Here is a 27,182-nt window from a genome sequence, read left to right on the forward strand (position 1 = left end):
CTGTCTCCCATGATCCACGGAGTCCACACTATTTCATAGGAGCCCCCAAGAAAGCCGGGAAGGGCACCTCAGGAGGCAGCCCGGACCAGCTCCCAGTGTCAGAAATCCCTGCTGTCCAGCTTGCTTTATTTTGACAGAGCCTCATCCCGGTCTCTGAGACCTACTGGGCCGCCCTGCCCTGGAGCCGTCGGGAGCAGAGGCAGCTGAAGGGGAGCTGGGACCAAGCATCCGGGATCCGGGATCCGGGATCCGGGATCCCGCCTCTGGCTCCCCAGCCCGCCTGCGGAGGCAATTCTTGTCAGAGGCAAGGGAGGAGGGGACAGTAGGGGCGGTAAGGGTAGGGGGCGGGGCCTGAGGTGGGGGCGTGGCGTGGGTGGGGCTTCAGCCCCGGAGCCGCCTCTTCCCCCCGCCGGTCTGCAGCCCCGCCCCGACCCCTCCCTCCGGCCTGTGCGGTGGGGTCCGGCGGCAGCGCTGGCGCGAGGATCGGGGAGCCGCTGGACTTGGGGCGGCGCCGCGGACAGGGCTGGGCGGACTGGCACTGGCAGCGGGGACAGCGCCGTGGGCCCCTAGGAGCGGCCGCAGTCCGGGCCTTGGCCCTCCCATTCTGCTCCGCCGCGGTGAGTGTAACGGGCGGCCCCCAGGGGTGCGTTTGTATCTCTGTCTGCCTTGGTCTGGGGCCGGGTCTGAGCGGCTGCGTGTCTGTCCAAACGTCTGTGGGTGGGGGCACAGATGCTTTTCAAAATCTGTGACTGTCTCTGTCTATGTGAGGCGTGTCTCTGTCCGTGGGAGCAGTGGGGGGATTCTTCGGGCTGTCTTCTCACGTGAGGTCCATGTTTGAGGGGGGCAGGCGCGGGTGGATGGGTGATGGTTCCCTGGAGAGAAGCGCGGGGTTTGGGGAGCTTGTGTATGTTGGCGGAAGGTGTCAAACGCCTCGGCCGAGGGTGGTGGTGAGGGGCGGGGGAGGCTGCTGAGTGGGACTCTGAAATCTAGTGGTCCAGCTTCTCTGAAGGGTTCCTTTCTCCCTAGTGGAGACACTTCTACCCCTTGCTTCCCTTCCTCCCCGCCCCCACCTCGCCCTTTCATCCTCCTCAGGCACCAAAAGGCCCACCAGCCAGGATGGGGGACCCTCTTTCCTCCTCTAACGTTGCTCCCTGGACAGAAAGCCTCATGGGGGAGGCTGTTTCTTGTAGTAAAGGACCCCCTGTCTCCCCTGTAGCCTGGGCCGTCCCTGGAGGACCCCAGGCCCCTCCCTGCCCTGGCCTTCTCCCTTCTGGACTTGGCTACAGATCCTGGGCTGTAAACCTGCAGGGACAGATGGTTGCAGGTTGGAGGGGCAGGCTGCTCCCCAGGGAGGTCATTCTGACTGCAGGCAGGCCCTGGGCTTATTCGTGGTGTGGGGTCTCTCATGTGGACAGCAGGAATGCAGGATTGGCACCAGTGGGAAGATGAGACCTGGGAAGCTGGAGCAGGTGCAGAGGTCTTTTTCACAGGTCTGTCCCTGCCTGTCTGTCCAGCTCACCAGTGTCCATTCATCCCTTAAGCAGGGCTCTGATATACTGCAGAATTGGAGTCAGAGCTGTAGGCCTGACAGGTGCCCTGACTCTCTTGGCTTGTATGCCTCCAGTGACAGAGCACTTATTACCTTTAGCAAGGTAGTAAGCTTCTTTATGTTAAGCTTCATTATGTTAAGTGGAGATTTGTTGACTTATCTTGTTATTGCCTTTGCTTTTGCCTCTCTGTCTGGTGAGAAGGAACTGCAGTGATTTAAACATGGCTCTCTTGTCACCAATGTGTACTGAGCACCCTCTGTGTGCCAGGTGCTGCCTCAGCCACTTAGGGGACAATGACATTCTTGGTGAGAGGAAAGCTTGAGCAAAGGCCCATAGTTGGGATAGTGCCACCTGTGTTCAGAAAAACAGAGCAAAACCATATAGCTAGAATAGATGGTGCCCAGAGGGACTGCCATGGATTCTCTAAACCCAGCAAACATTTATTTGGGAAGGGAGGTCGGGGCAACTGCTTACATCCTCTAAGACACCTAGCCTTACCGTGGACACCAGCAACCTAATCCTTAAGATAGTACAAGATGGGGTTTAAGCATGGGTACATATTACAGTCTGTAAGGATCTTTGGCTGGAAAGAGAACCTTGGGAATCTCAGATTTGGGGAACAAAAAGACCCCCTCCCCCCAATTACAAGTAAGGGGATGGAGTAGGAACTTGCACTGTCTTACCTTGCATTCGTGAAGTAAATGACAATCAGGACTAGCTCCTAGATTTCCTGACCTTTTTAAATTTACACATTTTATAATCAAGGATAGCTATATCCTATATCTGAAAGGTTAAAGAGGAGGAGGAACTGAGAAGACTCCTGGGGTTGGTGTGATTAGATGGATGGTGTGGTGCCTTTTATTGAGATGAGAAATGCAACAGAACAACTAAATTAGGGGGATATTAATTCAGTTTTAAGCTAGTTTCCATGCCTCTTCCATGGAGAAGTGTCCAAGATACAGTTGGATATATAGGTCTTGGGTTCAAGAAAGTTTTCTGCACTGGAATAAGGCTATGGGGGGTCATTAGCAAGTGGATGGTAACTAAAATCCTGGGAGATGATGAGATTTCCCCAGCAGAGTATGAAAGTGAGAGAAGAGGCCCTAGAACAAAGCCTTAGGGAACTAGACATTTAAGGAACGGGCAATGAAAGAGTAGCCAGGGAGCAAGTAGAGAACTCGCATTGAGTGATCATGAAAGCACTGAGTACAGCTTCTACCTTTCTGAGTCTTGCTCTCTTGCCCAACTGGTCCATGTTTCTTAATTTTTCATGCTTCTGTTTCTTAGCTCAGCTCTCCCAATGTACCTATCAGACTTCTATTTGTCTCTCAAGGGCCAGCTCAGATATCCTTTCCTCTGGAGGCCTTTTCATTCTCCTCCACCACCTTCTGACTAGAGATATCCTCCTCTTTGCTGCCATAGCAGTTTGAATATGTCAGTATCATGACACTTATCACATTGTGCTTCCATGTCTGTTTCCATACTTGTTTGAAAGCTTATGAAGGACAGAGAATATATCCTTTTCAGCTTTGAATCTCCAGTTCCCAGTTAAAGGGCCTGGTTGGTCTAGAATGTGCCCAGAGAAGTTTGATTGATAGGTTGATCAACTGATCAAGTAGTTCGTTCACCTACTCAGTCTGGCAATGGTGTAGGAGATGGTACTGTGAATTTCATCACTCTCCTTCCTTGCCAATCTTAATTGAAAAGAATTCCTTGGTTTTGAGGATTTTATCTCCTCCTTGGTTTCATCTGTTCCAGAGAAACCCCAAACACTGTAACCTGCAGTCATTTGACTTTTTGCTGAGGCCTCAAATAATCAAATACCCTTGGAAGAGGGGTGAGTCATTTTAGGAAGCAAGTGAGTCTAGATGACCTCCTGCATCCACTTTTTAACAATGTTTTGGTTATCTACGTCCACTCACAGCTGTGTAAATCTGGTACTCTCCTGAGGTTGTAGGAGGAAGTCGTGGGGGAAATTAGATGCTATTTGAGAATTTGGAGACACTGAAAAGCCTTGAAACACATCCTTTGCAGATGTCAAGGATCTAGTGGAGTCAGCAGCACTGGCTGTCTTCATTTGCTCACAGTCAACTTCCTCCTCAGCCCCCTGGATCTGGCTTCCTTTCCTCCAACCCCTGGAAACAACACTCTCTGAAGTTAATGACAGCTTCTCCAGGGCTTTAAATCATGGGACCTTTCTACAGTATTTCACAATAAGATCATTTCCTTGTCCATGAAGCTTTATTCTCCCTTGGCCTTCACAATCTCCCTCTTTCCTGCTTCTCCTGCCTCTCCCGGCCATACTTTTTCCGTTTCTTGCAGGCTTTGCTTCCTGGCCCTATCCCTTAAATGTTGAGGTTCCTTGGGGCACAGTCACAGGCTCTTCTTTCTTATCTCTGGGTGATGTCATCCACTTCCATGGTTTCAGGCACCATCTTTACATCAACAACTCCCAAATATTTATCTCCAGGCCAGATCTCTTTCCTAGGCTCCGGCCTATCTTTGCAACTGCCAGCCAGACCTCTCCACTCGAATATCCCATAGGCACCTCAGATTCATCTTATTAAATGCTGAACTTATTACCCTCTCATTCAAACTGCTCTTCTTCCAAAGTTTCCAAGTCAGAATACTAGCAATCATCTCTAATTCTTTCTTCTCCCTCCACTCTTCACATCAAACCATCCAGCTCTCAAGTTCTGTTGATTCCTCCCTGTGAAATCCCCTTCTCTCAACTTCCCCTTTTCTACTCCCCTAGTCAATCCTACCATCATCTCTCCTCTGGAATATCATAACAGTCTCTTAACTTTGTACTTGTGTGCCCTCAACTATTTTCAAGAAGTCAAAAACTTGCTATTGTGGCTCTATCATTCTATACTTGAACCCACCCACCCCTCACTGCCCCCAAGGGTTCCTTTGCTCTTTGAATAAAGCCTTAATCCCTTAGTAGGAAAGGGTAAAATCTAAACTCCTTAATAAGGCCAACAAAGCATTGTATGATCTAGCTCCTGCCTACTAACTCAATTCACCTTATTTCTTAGCCCTCCCCTGTCCCAGTGTATTATTCAATCTCATATAGAAGGCATCATGCTCTCTGTAACTCATCCTGGAGCTTTCAGCTTGAATTACAGTCCCTTCCAGAGAATTTCCTTGTTCTCCAACCTCCAGTATCCTTCTCCCCACCCCAAATCTAGGTTACGTGACTTCTGTGCTTCTGGAGCAATCTGTGCTTCCCCATCATAGTCCTCACCATACTGCACTGCAGTAATCTGTATATTAGTTTGTGGAAACCATGAAGGCTGAGCTGTGACTATTTATCTTTGTATTCCCAGGCCTAGCAGAGGTGTTGAATGAATGCTGAATGAGGAAATGATGTGTCTTTAGGACTGAGCCATACAACACCGGTGAGATAAGGGATACTGGATGGCAGTAGGTAGCCCGAGGAAAGAGGGTGAAATCTCAGCTCTGAGTTCAAGGTCCTCCAAATGTCTGTAATAAGCAGTCCACTTAAACCATTGCCTATAGGACCTTGGGGGCAGATCTCTAGGGTGCAGGGGGAAGGGAGAGGAGGTAGCAGAAGTCCAGGAGAAAAGGGGAATCTTAGTGATCCAGGCAGTGGTATGGCCACAGCGGCTGCATGCCTGGGTGGGGAACCGAAGCAGGAAGGGGAAGGGAGGGAGGAGCTGTCCGACCTTGGATGTAGCCCAATCCCCACCCCTTTGTGACAGGCTGGGAGAGCCACTTGGGCTTGGAGAGAGGTGGAGCCTGACTTCAGCTGCCCCAGTAGGGCCCAGTAGGCCACTCCTACTCTCCTCCCTGCCCTCCCCTTCACCAGGCAGAAGCTTCAGCTTGGCTCTGGCCTCCTGTTCCTTCCACCAACCCTCAATCTGTCCTCCCTCCTGCTATGTTGTCCTTGTATTAAGTGTCCAGATTCAGAACCCATCACCTCTGGAAAGAGAACCTCAGATTCCCATTGCCCATCTCAGGAGATGATGCTCTCAGGCATACCCTTCCTAACCTTCCCATGCCCACCCTTACTCAAACAGAAGACACATACAGCTCAGCCTCTCTCTGGTCCCTCCTCAAGCCTGGAGAAGTCTCTGGACTGGCCCCAGTGCATGCATGCATGCATGCGTTCATCTGTTATTTTTAGACAGGTCCATGGTGCATGTAGCTGGGCACAGATACTGTTGACTTGCTCCTAGTACTGCCTGTTTTGAAGTACTCCAGCTATCTTTCTGCTTCTCTTCATGGCAAGATTTCTCTCATTAATTGTCTACATCTGCTGTGTTAATTTCTTTATCTCCATTCGTTCTTTAGTCACTGTAACCTGGCTCTGCCCCTGCCACTTCATCACAGCCACATCTGGTGGACACTATTCAGTCTTTGTCTTCTTGCCCTATTCCTTTCTCGAATCACTGTCTGCTCTTGACTCCCTTGTTCCCACACTCCCCTGGTTTTCCTCCCATTGCTCTGGGCTCTCCTTCACTCTCCACTCTCTGACCCTAGGTAGTCTCATCCATTCTTGTTGCCTGTTGCTTTAAGTGCATTAATATGCCAGTGCTTTCAAATTAATAACCAGCCCAGACTTCTCCCTTGAGCTCCTGTATTGTATTCCTTACTTGACATCTCTACCTGGATATCACACAGATACCTCAAACTTAGCATGCCGAAAACAGAACATTCCAAATCACCTCCTTAGCTTTCACTGCCTCAGTGCATGGCCCACCATTTGCTTAAGGGAGAAACCTGGGAGTCGTTATTGACATTTCTTTTCCCCTCTCACATCCAATCTATCATGATGTCTTTTTGATTCAACCTCAAGAGTATTTCTCAAATCAATCCACCTTTTTACCTATAGTTCTGCTAATACCCAACATCGTCTTCCTGAAGAACTAGGGTAGCCTCCTGACTGGTCCCCCTGCTTCCACTCCAGTTCCTCTAAAAATCCTTCCTAAAAGGAAGTAGTTTTTTAATATATATATTGTAAATTACATCATATCTCTCCCAATTTAGGAAAAAAATCTAGATTCTTAACATCAATGTTTTTCCTAATCTCATTTCAGACTACCTTCCCAAACTCACCTCTTGCCTTTTATTCACTTTGCTCTGACTACATTGTCCTTTGGGTTTCTCAGTGAGCCCTCTGTCTAAGCACTTTCACTCATGCTATTCCTTAAGCCTAGAATGATTTCCTTCCCTCACTCTCTGATGTCCCCACCCTCAACCCTACCATTTTCCTTCCATCCCTCTGAGCTCTGTGTCAAAGTTACCTGCTTGGAGAGGCCTTCACTGATCACCCAATCAAAAAGGTGTTGTTCCGCATAGCATCCCTTTCTTCTTTGTAGCACTCCCCTTCCCCAGTTTGTAGTTATGTATTTATTAGTTTATTTAATTTTAAAATATTTGTCAGCACCTCTCTATCACAGGGACAGTGACCATATCTGTTTTGTTTATCACTCTCTCCACAATGCCTGTACAAAGTAAGCACTTAATAAATATTTGTTGAATTACTGATTTAATTCAATAAATATAGGTCGGTCCTATGTCAGGCTCTGTGCTAAGTGCTAGATTATATATATATACTATTATACATATATGGCCTATATTTTTAATATATATATATATAAAATGTCTGTCCTCAGGAACTCTGCATACAAGGGAGGAACCAGAGAAGTAACAGGAAAATTATAGTATAGCATATAAGGGCTAGGATGGAGGAAATACAGAGTGCAGTGGGACACAAAGGTGAAGCACCTTACCCAGACTTCAGGAAATCAGGGAAGGCATTCTGGAGTAAGTGACATTTACATGGTGAATAGAAGGATAAGTGGTAGTTGGCCAGGCAAATGGGGGCTTGGAAGAGGATCTCACGCAGAGAGAAGAGAATGTGTGACTTCCCAGAAGTAAAAGAAAACAAGGAGTTTTCCAGGAACTGAAAGGGAATCAGTGTGACTGATCATAGAATCACAAGACATGAGATATGGGCAAAGCCAAGCCTTGTTGGCAAATTTAGGATGTTTGGACTTTGTCCTCTGGACAACGGATAACCATTGAAGGAATTTAAGCAGGAAGTTAGTGGCAAGATGGAATCTGTGTTTTAGAAGCCTCATTCTAACTCTGAGGGGGGTGGATATGAAGCACAGTGAGGAGACAAGGATGCCAGTTAAAAGGCTACTGCTGCATCTCAGGAGGGAATTGGTGGTGACCTGAATTGGGGGCAGTAGCTGTGTGGTTAGAGAAAGGGGGTAAGGTATTTGGGAGGCAGAATCCACAGACATGGTACTGATTGTATGTAGAAAAGAATGCAGTCCTGGGCAGTTGTACAGAGAGGTGGATCAGAGGTAGGAGAGGCTATAGGTAGTCAGACAATAGACACTCCATCAGGAAGCTCTCCTGGAGGAGAATCTGAGGGAGTCTGCACATCCATGTACCGTGCACTCAACATGCACTATTGCAATTTTCAAAACAACCATTTGAGGTAGGGATTGTTACTACTATAACTGCAAACTAGGAAACCAAGGCTCAGAGAAGTTATATGAATTATGCAAGGTCACAGAATTGGTAAGAGGCTAAACTGGGTTTGAAACTCAATCTAACCCTAAGTCTGTGCTCTTACCCAAGGGTTACTCAGTTCACCTACTTCACCCTGCTCCTTCCAAATCACTGCCTGTCTTGCCCCTGGCAGGGCAGAACTGGGGCTAGTTCTCTGCATGGTATTTGAGTGGGGGGTCAGGTGGGGGAGGGAGTGCTGACTTAACTTGGTGCTGACCATGTCTCCATACACAGGCTGGTGTGAGTGGCAGGAGCCATTCGTGGGCACCATGGCGAAGAGACAGGACAGCCCTGGCCCAGAGGTCCAGCCCATGGACAAGCAGTTCCTGGTGTGCAGCATCTGCCTGGATCGGTACCGGTGCCCCAAGGTTCTGCCTTGCCTGCATACCTTCTGTGAGAGGTGAGGGGGTGTGTGTACTGGGAGGGAGGAAGATCTTCCAGGTCCCCTGAGGGGACTGGCATGTGTGAACCTGTAAGAGGTGAGGGAAATTTGTGTACACATGCAGGGGAGCAGGTGAATCCCAACCTGCAGGAGATGAGGGTTTGATGCAAGAACTCATGAGAAGACCAACAGCTCCTAACACTGGGCCATGGTCCCTGTCCAGAACAGGGCCTTTTCTGTCCCCTTCCAAAACCTGAGGCAGCCTTTGACATCACCAGAGAAATCAGATAGAGCTGAGACTCTCAGCCAGTTCTGGCACCAGAAGAGTTTGTGACCAGTGGGAGGTCTGTCTTTCCTACCCATCCTCATTGTTGTCTTGGGGTACTGAGCAAAAGGCAACCCCTTCCAATCTCTAGGCTTCTATCCATTATTCATTAATTCAGCATATATTTATATGTATCAAACAACTACTGTGTGCCAGCCCTGTCCTGGATACTGGGCATGCAGTGATAAGCAAAAGCAGATACATCTTTTTCCCTTAAAGAGTTTACAGTATAGTGAAGGAGAAAGTAATCAAATGATCATACAGCCAGGCTACAGGTATATGTAATATTGCACCCTTAACAAGTGCTTCAAATGAAGTGCTAAGCTATGAGAGCTTAGTATATGGGATCTTATAGTTTGGAGAATCAGGGAAGGGTTTTTTGAGGTGCAGTGTGGAGGTTGAGTAGGGGTTAACTAAATGAAGGGAGTGCTAAGAGCATTGCAAGCAGAAGGAAGAACATGGGAAAAGGCCATGTGGCAAGAGGGGTTGTCAGGTCAGAGGGCCTAGAGGAGGCCGGCCAGGCAGGAGCTGAGCTAATGTGATAGAGGTGACATGGCAAAGCCAGAGAGGAAGGTTGAAGCCAGACCACATGGAGCTTTGTGCACCTGTTAGGAAATTTTGCCCAGAGAGCCACATGAAGCCTTTGCAAGGTTTTAAACATGATCACATCTGTATTTGGACAATATTCTCTCTCCAGCCCTTATACCTCATTGCTCTGTCTTAAGCGGCCTGGTCCCTGGGTCTTCTCACCATTGTCTCCACCCACGCCTTCCCTCTGCCTCCTGCTTTCACTGGAACTTGGCTCTGCCCCAGAGACTGTTCTTCCCTTCCAGCCCTACTCTTCCAGATTCCATCTCTACTGCTCTCTCCCCTTCATCAGCTGGAAACAGAGTCAGTCTTCCTGACCTTTCCAAGTTCTTCCATCAGTTTGGGTGACTTCATTACTCACTTATGCCTCTTGGTTCTCGACTGTCTCCCCAGGGACACCCTCCGTGCCATCTCAGTCATATTCTTTCCATGGATCTTGCCATCAGCCGGAATAATACCACTTCTTCTGTAGTCATGAACTCCAGTATTCCACTCCTGGCTCCCATTACTCCATTCCCACACCGGCTTTGACTGCATATAGATGACAGGCTCCTCGACTGCTTCCTCTTTTCCCAGCCACCAGATCCATCCTGGCCTTTCTTTCTTTCTTACCCATCCTGGATCTGATACCTGTCTATCTGACTGACCACTGTTCACTCACATCCTTGTCTTTTTCTAAACCCATGTGGCAGAAGCTCAGTGCTGGATCAGTAAGATGTCTTTGCACTTTCTACTCCCAGATCATTGAACACAACTGAGAAATTATAATAATAGCCACCAGGTATTTATTACTTACTATTTGTAAGGGACTGGCAAAGTGATTTACAGGCACTGATTTACTTAATCTTCTCAACAGATACTTTATTATCCCCATTTTAGAGAAGAGAAAACTAGGGTTTAGTCATTAAGTAATGAACTGTTTCCACAGCAAGTAAGTAGTCAAGGTCTGAATCCAGATTTGACTGCAGACCCTTCAGTCTTTTTTTATCGAAGTGTAATTGACATACAATATCCTATTAGTTTCAGGTTTAATCATAGTGATTTGATATTTATATACATTATAAAATGATATCTATGATAAATCTAGTTACTGTCTGTCACCATTCAAAATATTACAATATTATGAACTATATTCCAGATGCTGTACATTATATCCCTATGACTTATTTATTTTATAACTCGAAGTTTGTACTTCTTAATCTCCTTCACCTATTTTACCATCATCCCTAACCCTCCACACACTGGGAACTACCAGTTTGTTTCCTGTATCTATGAGTGTGTTTCTATTTTGTTTGTTTGGTTTGGTTTTTTAGATTCCACATATAAGTGAAATTATACAGTATTTGTCTTTCTCTCCCTTATTTCACTTAGCATGATAGCCTTGGGTTTTTACAAATGACAAGATTTAATTCTTTTTTATGGCTGAATAATATTTGTGTATATATGTATGTGTACACACACTGCACATCTTTTTTATCCATTCATCTATCAATGGACACAAGTTTCTTCCATAGCTTGGCTATTGTAAATAATGCTTCAGTGATCATAGTGGTGCATATGTCTCTTTGAATGGTGTTTTCATTGTCTTCTGATAAATACCCAGAAGTGGAATTGTTGGGTCATATGGCAGTTCTATATTTAACTTTTTGAGGAACCTCCACACTGTTTTCCATAGTGGCTGCACCATTTTACATTCCCACCGGCAATGTAGGAGGGTTTCCATTTCTCCATATCCTCCTCAACACTTGTTATTTTTTGACTTTTTAACAATAGCCATGCTGACATGTGTGAAGTGATAAGTCACTGAGGTTTTGATATACATTTCCTTGGTGATTGGTGATGTTGAGCATCTTTTCATGTGCCTGTTGGCCATTTGTATGTCTGCTTTGGAAAAATATCTGTTGAAGTACTCTGTCCATTTTTTATTGGGTTGTTTTTTTAAATATTAAATTATGTAAGTCTTTTACATATTTTGGATGTTAACCCTGTTTCATATGTATGATTTGCAAATATCTTCTTTCTTTCTGTAGGTTGCCTTTTCGTTTTTTTGATTGTTACTTTCACTGTGCAAAAGCTTTTTAGTTTGATGTAATCCTATTTATCAATTATTGCTTCTGCTGTCCATGCCTGAGGAAACTGGTCCAAGAAATATTGCTAAGACCAGTGTTGAATAGCTTATTGCCTATGTTTTCTTCCAGGAGTTTTATGGTTTCAAGTTTTGTATTCAAGTCTTTAACCTCATTTCTAATTTATTTTTATATATGGAATAAGATTGTTTTTGGTGGAGTCTGTGGTTTCTTTTTTTAAAAGATTTTATATATTTGTTTTTATAGAGAGGAAAAGGGAGAGAGAAAAACACTAATGTGAGAGAAACATTGATCGGTTGCCTCTTGCATGCCCCCAACCAGGGACCTGGCCCACAAAACAGGCATGTGCCCTGACTGGGAATGGAACTGGCGACCTTGTGGTTTGCAGGCCAGCACTCAATCCACTGAGCCACACCAGCCAGGGCATAGGGTTTTCTATATAAAATATCATGTCATCTGTAAATAGTGACAGCTTTACTTCTTCTTTTCTAATTTGTATGCCTTTTATTCCTTTTTACGGCCAAATTTCTGTGGCTAGGACTTTCAATACTATATTAAATAAAAGTGGAGAAAGTTGGCATCCTTGTCTTATTCTTGATCTTAAAGGAAAAGCTTTCAGCTAGCTTTTCACCTTTTGAGTATGATGTTGTAGTACAATCCCTCTGCCCCCGACATTGTTGAGAGTTCTTTATTGTAAATGGATGTTGAATTTTGTCAGATGCTTTCTCCTCCCCTTCTTCTCTCACCTTCTCCCCCTTCTCCCCAGTTACCTTATCTTGACATTTCTCTCTCCTAAGCTCCAAGGGCCTTTCTTTTGCCTATGTAACTTGTGCCCTGAGCCCATTTCTTCTAGAGCCCACTTCTTTTGCCTCTGTAACTTTCTAAATAAGCTTTCTTTTATTATTTGAAAAAAAACCTGATGTATCACATTGATTGATTTGTAAATGTCAAACCATCTTTTCATCTCTAGAATAAATCCTTTTTGATAATGATGTATGATCCTTTTAATGTATTTTTGAATTTGGTTTGCTAATATTTTGTTGAGAATTTTGCATCTATGTTTATCAGGGATATTAGCCTGTAATTTTCATTTTTTGGTGGGACCTCTGTCTGATTTGGTATCAGGATATTGCTGGCCTCATAAAATGAGTTATGGGGTAGTTTGGCAGTGTTAGGAAAGTGTTTGAATTTTATTCTAAATGCAATGGGAAACCATTGGAGGATTTATTTTAGCAGGGAAATAATGTGATATAAATTAGATTTTTTGGGTTTGCAGGCCAGCGCTCAATCCACTGAGCCACACCAGCCAGCACAAAATTAGATTTTTTAAAAATTCACTCTGGCTTCTGTATTGAGAAGAGTGGAAACAGGAATCCAGTTAGGAAGTTATTGTAAGCCAGGTATGCTCAACTACTAGAAATGAGGTCTTGATGAGTTCAAAGGTATTTTGCAGGGGAAATGCCAGATTCCATGAGCTGGGAAGAGAGCTACAGGGGAACAGAGTGGAATGGCTGAAATGCAGATTTTAGAGTGGATGCATTGACAAGTAATGGGTTGTGGGTAGTGATAGGAGGATGGGAGCGGACAGCTGAGGTGAAGTGGAGGAAAAGATCACTGGGGTTGAGATCAAGGAAATAAGGAATATTTCCTTGTGGATGGGTCACCTTGTGGCTGTCAGAGCCACTGGGACTGATGGCCAGAGAGTGTGTGTTTTGGGGTGGTGGTGTATGGGACAGAGTTAACAGAAGAAGAGAGTAAGCCAAATGAAAGACTTTAACAACTGGTGAAGAAACCATTAAGTTAGCAGAGACACTATAAAGGAGGCGTGGTATAGACAGAGGCATGAGCTTTCAAGGAGCTGAAGAATAGTTTCGAAGTGTTCTAGCTGGGGGTGGGGAGGACTCAGCCCCACCTTCTGGCCCTAAGGAATGTGGAGTATGAGACAAAACCACTCTCCACTTAAGAGGACTGCAGGGAAAACTAGGTCACTAATAATATTTGTGAACCACTTAGAATCGTGCCTGGCACATATTGTTTGTTAAATAAATAAAAATTAATTAGTTCTGATCAAGAGGTATAGAGAACATTAACAGAAGAGATTGAAAATATGGGAAAGTTTGCACCATGCAAATATTCCCTCCCCAAATTTGAGGTCTCCAAACATGCTGCCCTCAGTCTGTAAGCTTCCTCTCCTCCTCCCTCCAGTGACTAATCCTGCCCTCCTGCTCTCCTGAATCCTCCCTCCTTCAGGCTCAGCAGCTGAGATCTTGCCTGAGGCAAGTTAGGCACACACTCTCTGCTCCTGGGCTCTAGTACATCCACCTCTCTTTTCTCCCCTCCAGTCAGAGATGTGGTCCATTCCTCTTCTTCAGGCCATTTTGAGCCACTTCTCCACTCCTAGACCTTGTCCCGGGTCTAGTCTCTTCAACCTCTCCCTCTCTACTGGCTCCTCAGTTTATAAACATGCTCAAGGCTCCCATTACAAATATATAAGAAATGTTTGTGTCTTTGTCCCCACCCCACCCCCAGCGGCCATTCAGTCCCTCAATCCCCTCCTTACTGCAACTTCCAACCTCCTGTTCAGTCTTTGACTGGCAACAGTCAAGCTTTTCTTCCTCTACCACTCCAATCTCTGTTTTCCTTATGGACACAAATACTCTCACATTTGTCAAAGCTGATGGGCAGTTCCCAGTCTTTAATGTTCCCTGACTCCCAGCTGCTTTAGACACTGATGACTACTCATTTACTCCTTCTAGAATGATGCTACTCACTTTGCTCCTCTGACACTGTCTCTCCCCCTGCCTCTCTGCCTGTTGTTCCTTGCTCCCCTCATTCAGTATTTGCAGGGTGCTCTGTCCTGCTCTTATCATGCTACCCTTTTTTGGCTGGTTGCATCCTCTCCCATGGCTACAGAGGCCAGCTAAATGTGGATGGCATCCTCATCTATATTGTCTAACCTCTCTTCTCCCCAGCTTTCTACAGGTCCCCTCTACCTGGATGTCCACTGTTACAGTAGACTCAGCCGGGCCAAGCTGAACTTCCCTAATAAACCACGCCTCTTTCTGTGTCTCTCATCTTAGTGAATGCCACCACCATCCATCCACTTGGTGATCTAAGCTAGGAATTTGGCAGTCAGCCAAGACTCGTGTCTCATTCCCCATATCTAATCAGACATACCTCCTACTGGCTGTACTTCTTAAATACTTCTCAGATTTGTTCCACCTTAGTCTATGTTGCTACTGCCTAAATCTAGGTCTTCTCATCTCTTGCCTAAACTGTTGAAAGAGTATCTTGGCACATGGTTTGTCTCATGTTTGGATCCAGGCTCCAGTGTTCACTAGCTTTGTTACCTTGGACTACTTATTCTTTCTGAGTCTGTTTACATAAACAGAATGTAAAGCACAGTGCCTGGCACTAGTGCTTAATAAGTTGTAATTGGATGATGATGATGGTGATGTTACAACCCCTTGTCTGCTGTCTCGTCACATTCACATTCACTCTCCACCAAGAGGCAGTGAAGAGGTGCTTGATAAATTGTAAACCTGCCTGTTGCATGCTCCAGTGGCTCCCTTTTGCTGTTGCAATGACCTCTAAGCTCCTTGGCCCTCCATAAACGAGCCCCCACCTTTCTCCAGACTCCTGTTACCATTCCTTGTTTTGGACTTGGTCTCCAGCCATATCAAGCTGTTTATAATTCCCTACCCACACTCTGCTGTTTCTGGACGCGTTCTGTATCTGGAACACTTTTTCTCCTCTCCCTGCACCTTTCTTTGGTCAGGATAACATGATCTATCCATGAAGATTTGGCTTACACTGCCTCCTCTGAAGCCTTTCCTGGCTACCCTCTCCACGCACCCTGGGCCAGATGCCTTCTGTGCATTTCCTTATCAGTGCATCTACTGTTATTCTTTCAATGACAAATAATAACTTATATATCTCTCATATTAGTGTTCTCTGTGAGTTAGGCAAATACTCATAGCCTACAATATTTAGTGCTTTCTGTGAGTTAGGCATATAAGCCCTTTACATTTAATCCTCTAACCCCCTCTGAAGTCTGTACTGTCTCCATCTTACAAAGGAAGAATCCTTGGCTCATCAAAGTTAATTAACTTGCCTGTCAGGGATCATAGTTTAATATATGACTGACCTGGGAATTGAACCCAGGCAGCCGAGCTCCAGGATCCACATCCTTAATCATTACATTGCTTACTTCTATAAATTCTCGATTTCCATACTTCTATAAACACTCCTCTGTAGACTGGAAGTATGTTAGAGATGCTCGCTCTGCTTTATCTTTGTATTCCCAGAGCTTGGCACAAATTTGACAAGAGTAGGCAGTTGGTAAAGCCTTAATGAGTTAATGAAGTAAGGGCCAGTTGCTCATTTTTCTGTGAGAAGGGTCTGTAAACACCTGTGAAAGGTGAACCTGTGTGCACACTGTGTGGAATGCAGATACATCAGTTCTTCTGAGAGAGGTCAGGGATGTGTTTCTACTCACTCAGTTGTGAGAGATCAGGCCTTTTACACCTGCTGGCAGGACAAGATGTGCCTGCCAACCAGAGAGGTTTCCAAATGAAGTGTACTGGCATCCCTGCGAGGGGAGAGATCAGCACCCAGGGAAAGTGTGAGGAGGGGTGCGTTGATGCTGCCCACCCCCTCCTTCCCTTCCTCCCAGATGCCTCCAGAACTACATCCCCGCCCAGAGCCTGACTCTGTCCTGTCCAGTGTGCCGGCAGACGTCCATCCTCCCCGAGCAGGGTGTCTCGGCGCTGCAGAATAACTTCTTTATCAGCAGCCTCATGGAGGCAATGCAGCAGGCACCTGATGGGGCCCACGACCCCGAGGACCCCCACCCCCTCAGCGCAGTGGCTGGCCGACCCCTCTCCTGCCCCAACCATGAAGGCAAGGTGGGCCCAAGCAGGCCCAGTGAGGCCGGGACTTGGGGTGGAGGGGGAGGAGAGGCTGGGGGAGGGGGCCGAGTGGCTGTGGGTGAGAGGCGTTTCTCTGGATAAGTGGTCCAGGTAGGGGGCACACCTGGAAGGTGAGGGGCAAGGAGGACAGATGGGGGTGGGGAGGGGCAGAGAAGTGTGTTGTCTCCCCGTTGCCTGACTGGAATCTCGATGCTGCCAGACGATGGAGTTTTACTGTGAGGCCTGTGAGACGGCCATGTGCGGCGAGTGTCGCGCAGGAGAGCACCGAGAGCACGGCACCGTGCTGCTGCGAGACGTGGTGGAACAGCACAAGGCTGCGCTGCAGCGCCAGCTGGAGGCAGTGCGCAGCCGGTAGGCGCCTGCTGGGAACCTGGGCTGGTGGGGCCATCAGAGACGGTGTCTCAACCGGGGCAGGGGAGGCACCCTGGGAGGCCTCAGGGAGGGGGGTCTCCTGGAGAAGGAATGGTTTGGTAAGGGCACCTCTAGCCACCCCGGAATGAGACGCTTCCCCTCCCCAGACTGCCACAGCTGTCCGCAGCTATCGCCTTAGTGGGTGGCATCAGCCAGCAGCTGCAGGAACGCAAGGCAGAGGCCTTGGCCCAGATCAGCGCAGCCTTCGAGGACTTGGAGCAAGCGCTGCAGCAGCGCAAGCAGGCGTTGGTCAGCGACCTGGAGGCCATTTGTGGGGCGAAGCAGAAGGTGTGTCCGTTCCCCCTTCCCTACCCCCATCCATCGTGAGGTGGCTTTATTGCCTCCACTCTTCCCTGCTTTCCACACCTGCACACCCGTTTCCCTAGCTTTTAATTCCTTCCTCCTGACATGGCCTCTCAGGTGTGCGGGCTTCTGTGTCCCTTTTCCACACTCTCCCTCATGTATTTCTTTCATGCCATAGTACTACAAGTTCATTAGAAATCACAGAGAAACCCTGCCCCCCTCCAGCCTCCTCACCCAACCCACCCCTATTGCCTCCTTAGGTGTTGCAGACCCAGCTAGACACTCTGCGCCAGGGTCAGGAACACATTGGCAGTAGCTGTAGTTTCGCGGAGCAGGCCCTGCGCCTAGGCTCAGCCCCGGAGGTGCTGCTGGTGCGCAAGCATATGCGAGAGCGGCTAGCAGCGTTGGCAGCGCAAGCCTTCCCAGAGCGGCCCCACGAGAATGCGCAGCTGGAACTGGTCCTTGAGGTCGATGGGCTGCGGCGATCGGTGCTCAATCTGGGGGCGCTGCTCACAACCAGCGCCACTGCACACGAGACAGTGGCCACGGGCGAGGGCCTGCGCCAGGCGCTGGTGGGCCAGCCTGCCTCACTCACCGTCACTACCAAAGACAAGGATGGGCGGCTGGTACGCACAGGCAGTGCTGAGCTGCGAGCCGAGCTCACCGGCCCCGACGGCACGCGCCTTCCTGTACCAGTGGTGGACCACAAGAATGGCACATACGAGCTGGTGTACACCGCGCGCTCCGAGGGCGAGCTGCTCCTCTCAGTGCTGCTGTACGGGCAGCCGGTGCGCGGCAGCCCCTTCCGCGTGCGTGCCCTGCGTCCCGGGGACCTGCCACCTTCCCCCGACGACGTCAAGCGCCGCGTGAAGTCCCCTGGTGGTCCAGGCAGCCACGTGCGTCAAAAGGCGGTGCGCAGGCCCAGCTCCATGTACAGCACGGGCGGCAAGCGGAAGGACAACCCCATTGAGGATGAGCTTGTGTTCCGCGTTGGTACTGATGGCCGGGGGCAGAGCCAGGCAGCGGGGAGGGAGTTTCAAAATGACCTGCAGGTGAATTCTTTCATTTTCCCCCCCATCCATTTCTCACAGGCAGTCGTGGAAGGGAGAAGGGCGAATTCACCAATTTACAGGGTGTGTCCGCAGCTAGCAGTGGCCGAATAGTGGTAGCAGACAGCAACAACCAATGTATTCAGGTGAGCACCTGTCCAGCTCCGCCAACACCAAAATGAAGGTCCTCCAGCCACAGCTCCCTGAAAAAGGGTCACCTCCTGAAAGATGAAACCTATATAGTACCTTTCCACAAAGAGCAATGGATCATAGCACAGTCTTTCACTCATCCACTTGCAACCTCACCCCCACAATGGGTAACCACATTCACAGTAGGCACCAAGGTTTGCTGTGCTGGACGCCTCTACCTACCTCCCAGGCCATGGCTCAGCCCACACCAGCTCCTGGACCCCAAAGATCTCTCTCATTCTTCCTTCCCCTCTGCCTCTGCCTGGCTGGCTAACTTTCTCTCCCTTCACCATCATGTAATCAGGATGCAGGCTCTGCCCTCCCTTGCTGCCTTCCAACATACCTTCCTGGCTCCAGAATGTATGTTTTCTGCGTAAATCTCTGCAAACATTTGGTTGACGAGACAGTCAAATGGGGTTAAGTTGTGAAAAGGGATGTCTTCAGTGGCTGGACTCTAGTATAGTGTACCCTCACAGGTGACCCGGCCTCTGATCCTCCCAGCCCCTCACATACCTGATTAAAGTATCCATCACACAGATGGACATGACCTCTGCTTCACTTCAAGCCCTTTAAAGCCAAAAAATGTGGTTTTCTTTGTTTACTCCTTGTCATAAATCCAGAGCCTAGCGGCGGGCACAGCAAAGCAGTTAAAAGCTCAGGCTCTGAAACCAGACACCTGGGCTTGAATCTTAGCTCTGCCACTCACTGACAAGTCATGTGACCTCTCTGCGCTTCAGTTAACTCATGTGTAAAATTAGGAAAAGAATATCTCATAGGGTTGCTGGGAACATTAAATGACACAATGTACCAGTGCCTGACACCTTCTAATGTTAGTTAAAAATATCATTGTCCAGGTGGAGGCTGCCAACAAAAGCCAGGAGGTGGGAGAGTGCTGGAGGGGGTTGTTCAGGGAACTAGAAGGGTCCCAGAGAAGCTGGAGGTAAATTACTCTTAGGAGCCAAGCAGCTGAGGTCACTTTGAGTTTATCCTGTATGGGATTGTTTCTAACTACCCTGAACTCCAGTTCTTGGATGCACTTTATCAGGTAGCAAAACTTTTCCCTCGAGATCCTTACTTTGCAACACCTATAGACTTACACTTCTTGCTGACCTAGCGTGAGTACCCCTGTCATAGATCCAGCTCTGCCAAAGATCTGTCACCTCAACATCAGATCTCCCTGGCCCTTGCTTTCCACTCAGCAGGCTGAAAGTTCGAGGAACTCTTCTATGACCATATTCCCAGTCCTGTATTTCCAGCCAGCCTTTATTTCCACCCTATTCCTAGGAGCGGAGGAACGGAGAGGTCCAGTTCAGCACAGGGAGATATTTGGATGCAGCCTTAATAGTGAGGAGGAGATGGGGGTGGGGTGGCACAGGGGATGGGAGTGGTGTTGAGGCCCTACTCAGTCCCTCTACCCTCTAACTCTTTTCCTCCTCTTTATGCCAGCCAGGGATGCTTTCTGGCACAAACGTTGAGATTTGGGAAACCTTTCCTGGTGTACATACACACGAGTGCTCATATGCACAGAATGACATGTGCCACTTTGTCTCTCTAGTGAGGGGCTATGCTTGTCCACTGTTTCAAGATGGGGAGAGGGAGGGCCTGGTGTAGTCCCCTACCTTCCAAACACTTGCTACTCCTGTAGTAGTCTACCTTGCTCCTACTTCCACCTTCACCCCACCTTCCTAGCTGCTAAGAGCCTGACTCAGATTCCAAAGCTGAGTTTCTGCTTCTCTTACTCTGGGGGCCTCAGGTCTGGTATGGGCTGGGCTCCCAGATGGACTGTGACCTGTACCCCTCAGTTCATGAGGATTGGGGTCCTCATGAACTTTCCCCTCCTTTGGATCTATCTATTTTGGAGGCTGAGTGAAGAATTGATTTGTATATTTGTACTGACAATTATGTAATTGTCTTAGTCTAGAAATTTTACCAGTTCTGTGAAAAGTTGCTCATTTCCTTCAGGCAGAATATTAATCACATTCTCCTCTGAGCTCCTCAGCCTTTTGCTATAATACTTTTCATACTTTACCAGAATCACTGGCTTGTTTTAAATATTTTGTTTTAGTCTCTCTCCCCCACTACACTCAGATCCCGAATTTACTTAGTGCTACTATGATATAGCAGAGAGATGTTAAAGACCAAACTAGGGCATCAGCAGATTCTAGAAATATTAAGGAAGCAAATCTAGCAGGTTTTGATAAACCATCAGATATCATTGGAGAGGGAAGGATCAGAAATGGCAGGACTTGGTGCACTGGGTAGGTGGTGTTGTCATTCAGGAGCAGGTCTAGATAGAAAATGATGAATTCACTTTTGCACGTGTTGTGTTTGAGACTGTTGAGTGGCATCCAAGTGGAGATGTCCAGTTCTAGTATGAGATTGAGCTGAGGATTCACTCATTTGTTGAATTTCTGCTATGTGCCAGTGCTATACCAGTGCTGCAAATGCAGCAACGAAGAACAGACACATTCCCTGCCTCACCTGGAACTTACATTCTTAGAACGGGACAAAGATATTTATAGAAGTGATGGTTGTTATGAAGAGCTGTAAAGCGTATGTCAGGGAGGCCTAATTGTATGTGTATACATTGATTCAGGGGTGGAGTTGCTCATTAAAGGGTTCTCTGAAGAAGTGACCTAGAAATTCTGAGAATCAAAAGATGAACAGGAGTTGGCCAGGTGTAGGGAGTGGGATAGGACAGGATAGGAAGAGTAAGACACCCTCCCACCCCCACCCCTGCAACATCCCCCAAGCCTCATCAGTTTTGAGCTGGAAACTGAGCTACTCAGACTGGAGGAGGTACATGCATATCTCACTTCTAATCTGGGGATACCTTTTAGTTTCTCTCACATAGACTCTTCAGTCTGTGGTCTCTCCCTTCTTATGCTGGCAAATGTCCCACCACAGGGGATCAGACCAGCACAGGTGGGGGTATGGTGGAAGGTCTGCATCAAGAGGGAGTGATGTTTCCTGGTGCGACCAGTTCAAACACTCCTGCAGGCCTATGAGATGGAGGTGGGGTGAGGGGCAGAGGGCCCAGTCCTAAGAAGGGAGCAGGTCTGGATAAATGCTTACGGCCACAGCCTAGAACTTGAGTTATCCAAGGCTGCTCCTGGCTCTGATTCATCTTATGTGCCTAGAGCCTATAACAAAGCATTGTGTGAGACCTGTCCAGTGAGTAGTCAGTAATGGCTTGGCTTCGAAGGAGAAGCAAAAAGGCTTAGCTATAGAGGAAAAGAGCATTAAAGGAGTTGCTTTTAGGATGGGGAGACCTGAGCATGATGATCAGCTAAGGTGGAGGAGGTAGGGGAGGGCGAGAGGTTGAAAGAATTCTCTCCAGGAGGAAGGCTACCTTGTCAGCCCCAGAGCCTAGAAGGGCTAATCCTTGTTCATTTCCTCCCCTCGCCCATCCCTTCTTGTCTGCTACCAAGTCTTATTGAGGCTACCTCTTATTTGTCTCTTGAGTCCATCTAATGCCCTCTAGCACTGCCCTGGTCCAAGTTATGATCATTTCACTCTTGGACTGCTGCAGCAGCCTCTGACTCCTCCCTGTAGCCAGAGTTCTCTTTCTTAAACGCTCCAATGTGTTTTTTCCAACACTATCAAGCAGTTCTTCAATTTTAGTGAACATTGACCAGGTGTTCTACAAATTTAACTCAATTCTGACACTATGTACCTGGAGATAGTGCCACATCCCATAGGTTAAGGGCATATTCCCATAGGAGTGCCTCCACTTCAGATACCAGTTGCAAGTCAGGTTGTCACCTGTGCATTGACCCACCTGCTATAAATTGGAAGTTCCCACAACCTGCTGTTTGAGTTTAATTAATTAGCTAGAGCAGCCCACAGAACTCAGAAACATTGGCTTGTGTTTACCAATTTACCATAAAGGATTTGATAAAGAATACAGATGAAGAGCTAGATGACAAGGTAATTATGGCAAGGTCTAGGAGAGTCCCTAGTGCAGGAACCTTATCTCCGTGTAATTGGGGTGCACCATCCTCTCAGCACCAACCCAGAAGCTAATCAATCTTGTTCAAGAGTTTTTATAGGGCTAGGGCGCACGCGCGCGCGCACGCACACACACACACACACACACACACCCTTCCTAGGGGTTGGTGGATAGGGCTCTTGGGCACACACACACACACACACACCCCTTCCTAGGGGTTGGTGGATAGGGCTCTTGGGCACACACACACACACACACACACACACACACACACGCCCAAACACCCTTCCTAGAGGTTGGTGGGTAGGGCTCTAAGTTCTAACTCTATAATCATTTGGTCTTTCTATTGACCAGCCTCATCCTGAGACTATCTAGGATCTCCCCCCTAAGTCACTGCAGTAGCATAGGTGCAAAAGGTTATCCTTTGCATAACAAAAGACAGTCCTATCACTCAGGAAATTCCTGAACTTTGAGGAGCTCTGTGCCAGGCACTGGGGACAAAGACCACATACATTTCTAATTATATCACAAAAGCAAATATCATCTTGTCACTGCCCTGCCCAGGAATTTTCAGTGAATCCTCATTACATCCAGGATAAAACCTAACTCCTGTTGTTCGTGGGAGTGAGTACTCCCTGCAACCCACACTAGACAAGCAGGGCTTGTATTGGACTCTGTGCCTTTTACATACTGTCTACTCTGCTGAAATGCCTTTCCTCCTGCTTCTTTATTGGCCAACTTCAGTTTATCTCTTGGCATCCTTTTTGGCTCTTAGCTGAGATATCCTCTTTTCTTGGAACTCTTCCTGACCACTCCCCCTCACCCCTTTCATATTCTTACAATCCCATTCACACCTCTGCTGCATGTCCCTTGAGGTCTGCGGCCATATCTGATTCTTCCCTGTGCCCCTGACATGGTGTCATTAATGCTTGTTAAATGACTGAATGAATGGGGGGGAGGGGGTCTCCTCCCTCAGGACCCTGCTCCCTTCCCTCTGTGCTCACAGTCTCTCCCCTCCTCCCCCTCCCTCGATCCTCTGCTCCAGGTTTTCTCCAATGAAGGCCAGTTCAAGTTCCGTTTCGGGGTCCGAGGGCGCTCACCTGGGCAGCTGCAACGCCCCACAGGTGTGGCAGTGGACACCAACGGAGACATTATTGTGGCAGACTATGACAACCGTTGGGTCAGCATCTTCTCCCCTGAGGGCAAGTTCAAGGTGAGAACCTTACTGTCACTGTACTCTGTACCCTTGGTGATCAGCTGAAGTGATAATTCCAGTGCCTTTTGGTGGTCCATCCCCAGCCCAAGGTTCTGCTTTGGTGCTAGGCTGGGCCTGCTCTCCCCAGCAGGCAGGATAAAGGCCCTAATGTGTATCTCCTTTCTCCAGACCAAGATTGGAGCTGGCCGCCTCATGGGCCCCAAAGGGGTGGCCGTAGACCGTAATGGACATATCATTGTGGTTGACAACAAGTCTTGCTGTGTCTTTACCTTCCAACCCAATGGAAAGCTGGTTGGCCGTTTTGGGGGTCGTGGGGCCACTGACCGTCACTTTGCAGGTATTAGAAAACAACTCAGACATCTATTTTGATTCCCTAGTCCCAGAGAACCCCCCGGCTACCCCAGCTCTAAAGACCGCTCCTCCTGTGTCTTGGCCCTAGAGAACCACCTCCCTTTACTGGACCTTAGTATCATTATCCCAGAGACTTGACCCTTTTCTAACAACCCAGCTTTATCACCTCAGGTATTCTTCCCCATCCCATTCAGTATCCAGCTACTGCCCTAGAGACCTCTTTATATTTTCAGGGCCCCATTTTGTGGCTGTGAACAACAAGAATGAGATTGTAGTGACGGATTTCCATAACCATTCAGTGAAGGTCAGTGTCTTCCGTCACCTCCTTTCTGCCCCCTTGAGATCCTTTGCACAGTAAACACTTATGGCATGATTGCTTTGACCCAGGCACTGTGCTAGAAGTGATGGGGCTACAGTGGTGAACTAAGCAAACACTTTCCCTGTCTTCTTAGTGATAGTCTAGTAGAGAAGAGTTAACCGGAATATCACATTATAATGTGATAGGTTCTCTGATAAGGAAGTGTGGGGAAATGTGAGGGTACAGCAGAAGCATTTGGCTCAGGTGAGACTGAGAATGACCTAAAGCACCATTGGTAATTAACCAGAAGGTAGAGAAGAAGGAGAGGATTTGAGGCAAAGGGCACCAGAGGAACCAAGAATTGGAAAGTGTTCAAGAAACTACATGTAGTTCAGAGTGGGTTGTGAGGATGAGTCTTATGTCCTCTAAGGAGCTTGCTCTCTTGGGGAGTCACTGAAGGATTGCAGGTGGCAGGGGTAATACAATTCTGTGTTTTTAGAAAGATCGCTCTGACTGGGGCAAGACTAGAGGCACGAACACCAATCTTTTGCAATAGTCCAAATAAGGACCATTGCAGTGGCAATATGTACATAGGGTACGGATTTGAGATAGAATTAGATTGTGTCAGTTCATTGGCTGTCAAGCACAGAAGGTGGAGCGGAGAAGGAATGACGGCCAAATGGCTGCTGCCAGTCACTGAAAGAACTCAGAACTGGTTTGCCAGAGAAGATGGGCTGTTAGATTTAATATGTCCAATGGACATCAGCTGGAGATGTCCAGTAGCAGTGGAGTGCATGGAGGGAAACCTGGGAAGAACTGGGCTGTAGCTACAGATCTGGGGATCCTCAGCCCTGGGGCTTCATCCCCTCCTCCAAGGCCCTGTCCTCTGCCTGAGGCCAGGTCCCCAGTCCGCAGCTCTTTGCCCTGCCAGGTGTACAGTGCCGATGGAGAGTTCCTCTTCAAGTTCGGTTCCCATGGTGAGGGCAACGGGCAGTTCAATGCCCCCACTGGAGTAGCTGTGGACTCCAATGGGAACATTATTGTGGCTGACTGGGGCAACAGCCGCATCCAGGTAAGACCCTGGGATGAATGAGGGTGAAATTCCCTGCTGTGTCCTGTACACACACACAACCCCAAAATGCATCTCATTGGCCTGATCTCACCTTTCCCTTATTTTCCACTCATTCCCAGGTCTTTGACAGCTCTGGCTCCTTCCTGTCCTATATCAACACATCTGCAGAGCCACTGTATGGCCCACAGGGCCTGGCACTGACCTCGGATGGCCACGTGGTGGTGGCTGATGCTGGCAACCACTGCTTTAAGGCCTATCGCTACCTCCAGTAGCTGCACAGAGGCCCTGCCTGGCTCATGGAGGGACGAACATAGGGGTGATTGGACAGGAGGGTCTGGCCCGCAGGTGGGCCAGACCTGGCAGCACTGAATGTGGGCTGTGGGCGTGGGTGCGCCTGGTGCCCTTCCTCTCCTTGTCTCCCACCCCCACGGTTGCACTTTATTTATTCGGTTCTTGCTTTGGTGACTGGGTGGGCCTGGACTGTGGTCCCAAGGACATGTGCTGAGCTTCACCCTACCCTATCTACACACCTCCCCTGTCCCCTCAGTCTTCCCCACCCCCCAGCCTGGGGCCAGAACAACCTCTTACTCCAGAGCAGAAGTCCCTCTGGTTGTCTCCCTACCACCCCATACACACTGACAGAGACAGCAATACCTACCCCCCATATTAAATAAATGTGTTCACCATGTGGTTTTGTTGTTTTCTTGTGGGGTGGGGCTATGAGGGGATGGGATGATGGGACTAGCTCCAGACTAAAAGTTAGGCAGGCAGGCAGGCATGCAGGCTTGGCACTCAGATTCCCAAATGGGTCCTGATGTTCTGAAGCTTCAGGAGAGGAGAGCAAGGGAGGGTGAACCTCTGGGACCCTGAGCCACCTGCCAAATCCCCATCCCCAGACCCTGCATCTTCTGCAGAAATAGTAAGTCCTTTGGCTATCTGCCTTCATGCTGAGAAGAGCCTGGGAAAGGGACTTTCCCTGAACACAGCCAACACCTACAGAAAGAACATTTTAGGGTATGACAGCAATCCTTGAGGCCCAGGCCTGGGTTAGAGATCTAGGACCAGCCTTGGTGGAAGCTGGGTGTGGGACACTACATGGCCAATTTTAGAGCTTGGCCCTGAAGCCCTGGAGCCCTGCTTCATCCTCCTGCTCTCCATTCCAAAATGGCTGCCCCTTTCCCACAGTGGAATGAGGGTCCAAGCACCCCCTCCTGAGCTCTAGTGTGCCAGTGTTTTGCTGCCAGTTCCAGAGCTAATTACAATCAGCACTCAGTGATTTGGAAAGTAGGGACTATGATTCTCTACAAAAGGCTGAGGCTCAGAGAAATAGGGCATGTTGCTGATGAAGGGCAGAGCCCAAACCTGAATCTGTAGCTATTGTACTCCTAACTGGTAAGTTGTAGCAGCACTTACTCATTCTATTCCTCTTGCACCTAGTGTGGTGACTGGCAGAGAAGGCACTCAGTGAAATTTGAGGAATGATGGATCTGAGCAGGTTCGTTGTGCGAGGTCATGGGAAAACTCAAGACATTGTCCTGGTGTAGCACAATTCCTGGGGTTAGATGGGAGGCCTGTCCATGCCCCTGTGGAAGACCGTGGGGGCTTTGCAGAGATCAAGGGGGTATCCTATGGACCACGTGGGAGCCTCAGTTATGCTCACCTCCCTGGTCTTTGTCCCCACTGGTTGGGATCTGGTAGGCAGGTGGAGGGAAAGATGACCTCCCTAAGATTCTAGGACACGTGTTCTCACAGGACCTGCACTTGCAGCTCTGATTATGAGTAGGATTGCCTGAGGCCATGCCCTGGCCAGCAGAGATAGTTGCTCAATCATCAGTCACTCAGCACCAGCAGAGACTTCCCTGAGAGCTATCAGGTGATGGCCTGTTCCTCCCCTGCACTCCCATCATGAGCACAGTACCAGCAGCA

General features: G+C 48.3%; 1 protein-coding gene across 1 annotated transcript; it reads left to right on the top strand.

The window, feature by feature from the left end:
- The first annotated feature begins 1 nt into the window (after position 1).
- Positions 2-25,944, top strand: TRIM3 (tripartite motif containing 3). The gene is made up of 12 exons (XM_090264433.1): positions 2-617; positions 8,337-8,502; positions 16,160-16,391; positions 16,615-16,766; positions 16,934-17,114; positions 17,390-18,122; positions 18,221-18,324; positions 23,365-23,532; positions 23,704-23,872; positions 24,120-24,190; positions 25,116-25,256; positions 25,376-25,944. Exons 2-12 carry the CDS (start codon positions 8,372-8,374, stop codon positions 25,526-25,528), a joined length of 2,235 nt encoding a protein of 744 aa, XP_090120559.1. The 5' UTR covers positions 2-617; positions 8,337-8,371; the 3' UTR covers positions 25,529-25,944.
- The last annotated feature ends 1,238 nt before the right edge of the window (positions 25,945-27,182 follow it).

Source organism: Furipterus horrens, unplaced genomic scaffold, assembly GCF_987537825.1.
Source record: "Furipterus horrens unplaced genomic scaffold, mFurHor1.1.pri manual_scaffold_2, whole genome shotgun sequence".
In the NCBI taxonomy this organism is placed as follows: Eukaryota; Metazoa; Chordata; class Mammalia; order Chiroptera; family Furipteridae; genus Furipterus; species Furipterus horrens.

What these genes read in the sequence shown, in the direction of transcription:
- TRIM3 (XM_090264433.1), top strand. Translation starts at nt 8,372, where the DNA reads ATGGCGAAGAGACAGGACAGCCCTGGCCCAGAGGTCCAGCCCATGGAC. An exon ending in CCCCTGAGGGCAAGTTCAAG is followed by an intron (nt 23,533 to 23,703) that starts GTGAGAACCTTA and finishes TCCTTTCTCCAG; the next exon opens with ACCAAGATTGGAGCTGGCCG. An exon ending in TCCATAACCATTCAGTGAAG is followed by an intron (nt 24,191 to 25,115) that starts GTCAGTGTCTTC and finishes TTGCCCTGCCAG; the next exon opens with GTGTACAGTGCCGATGGAGA.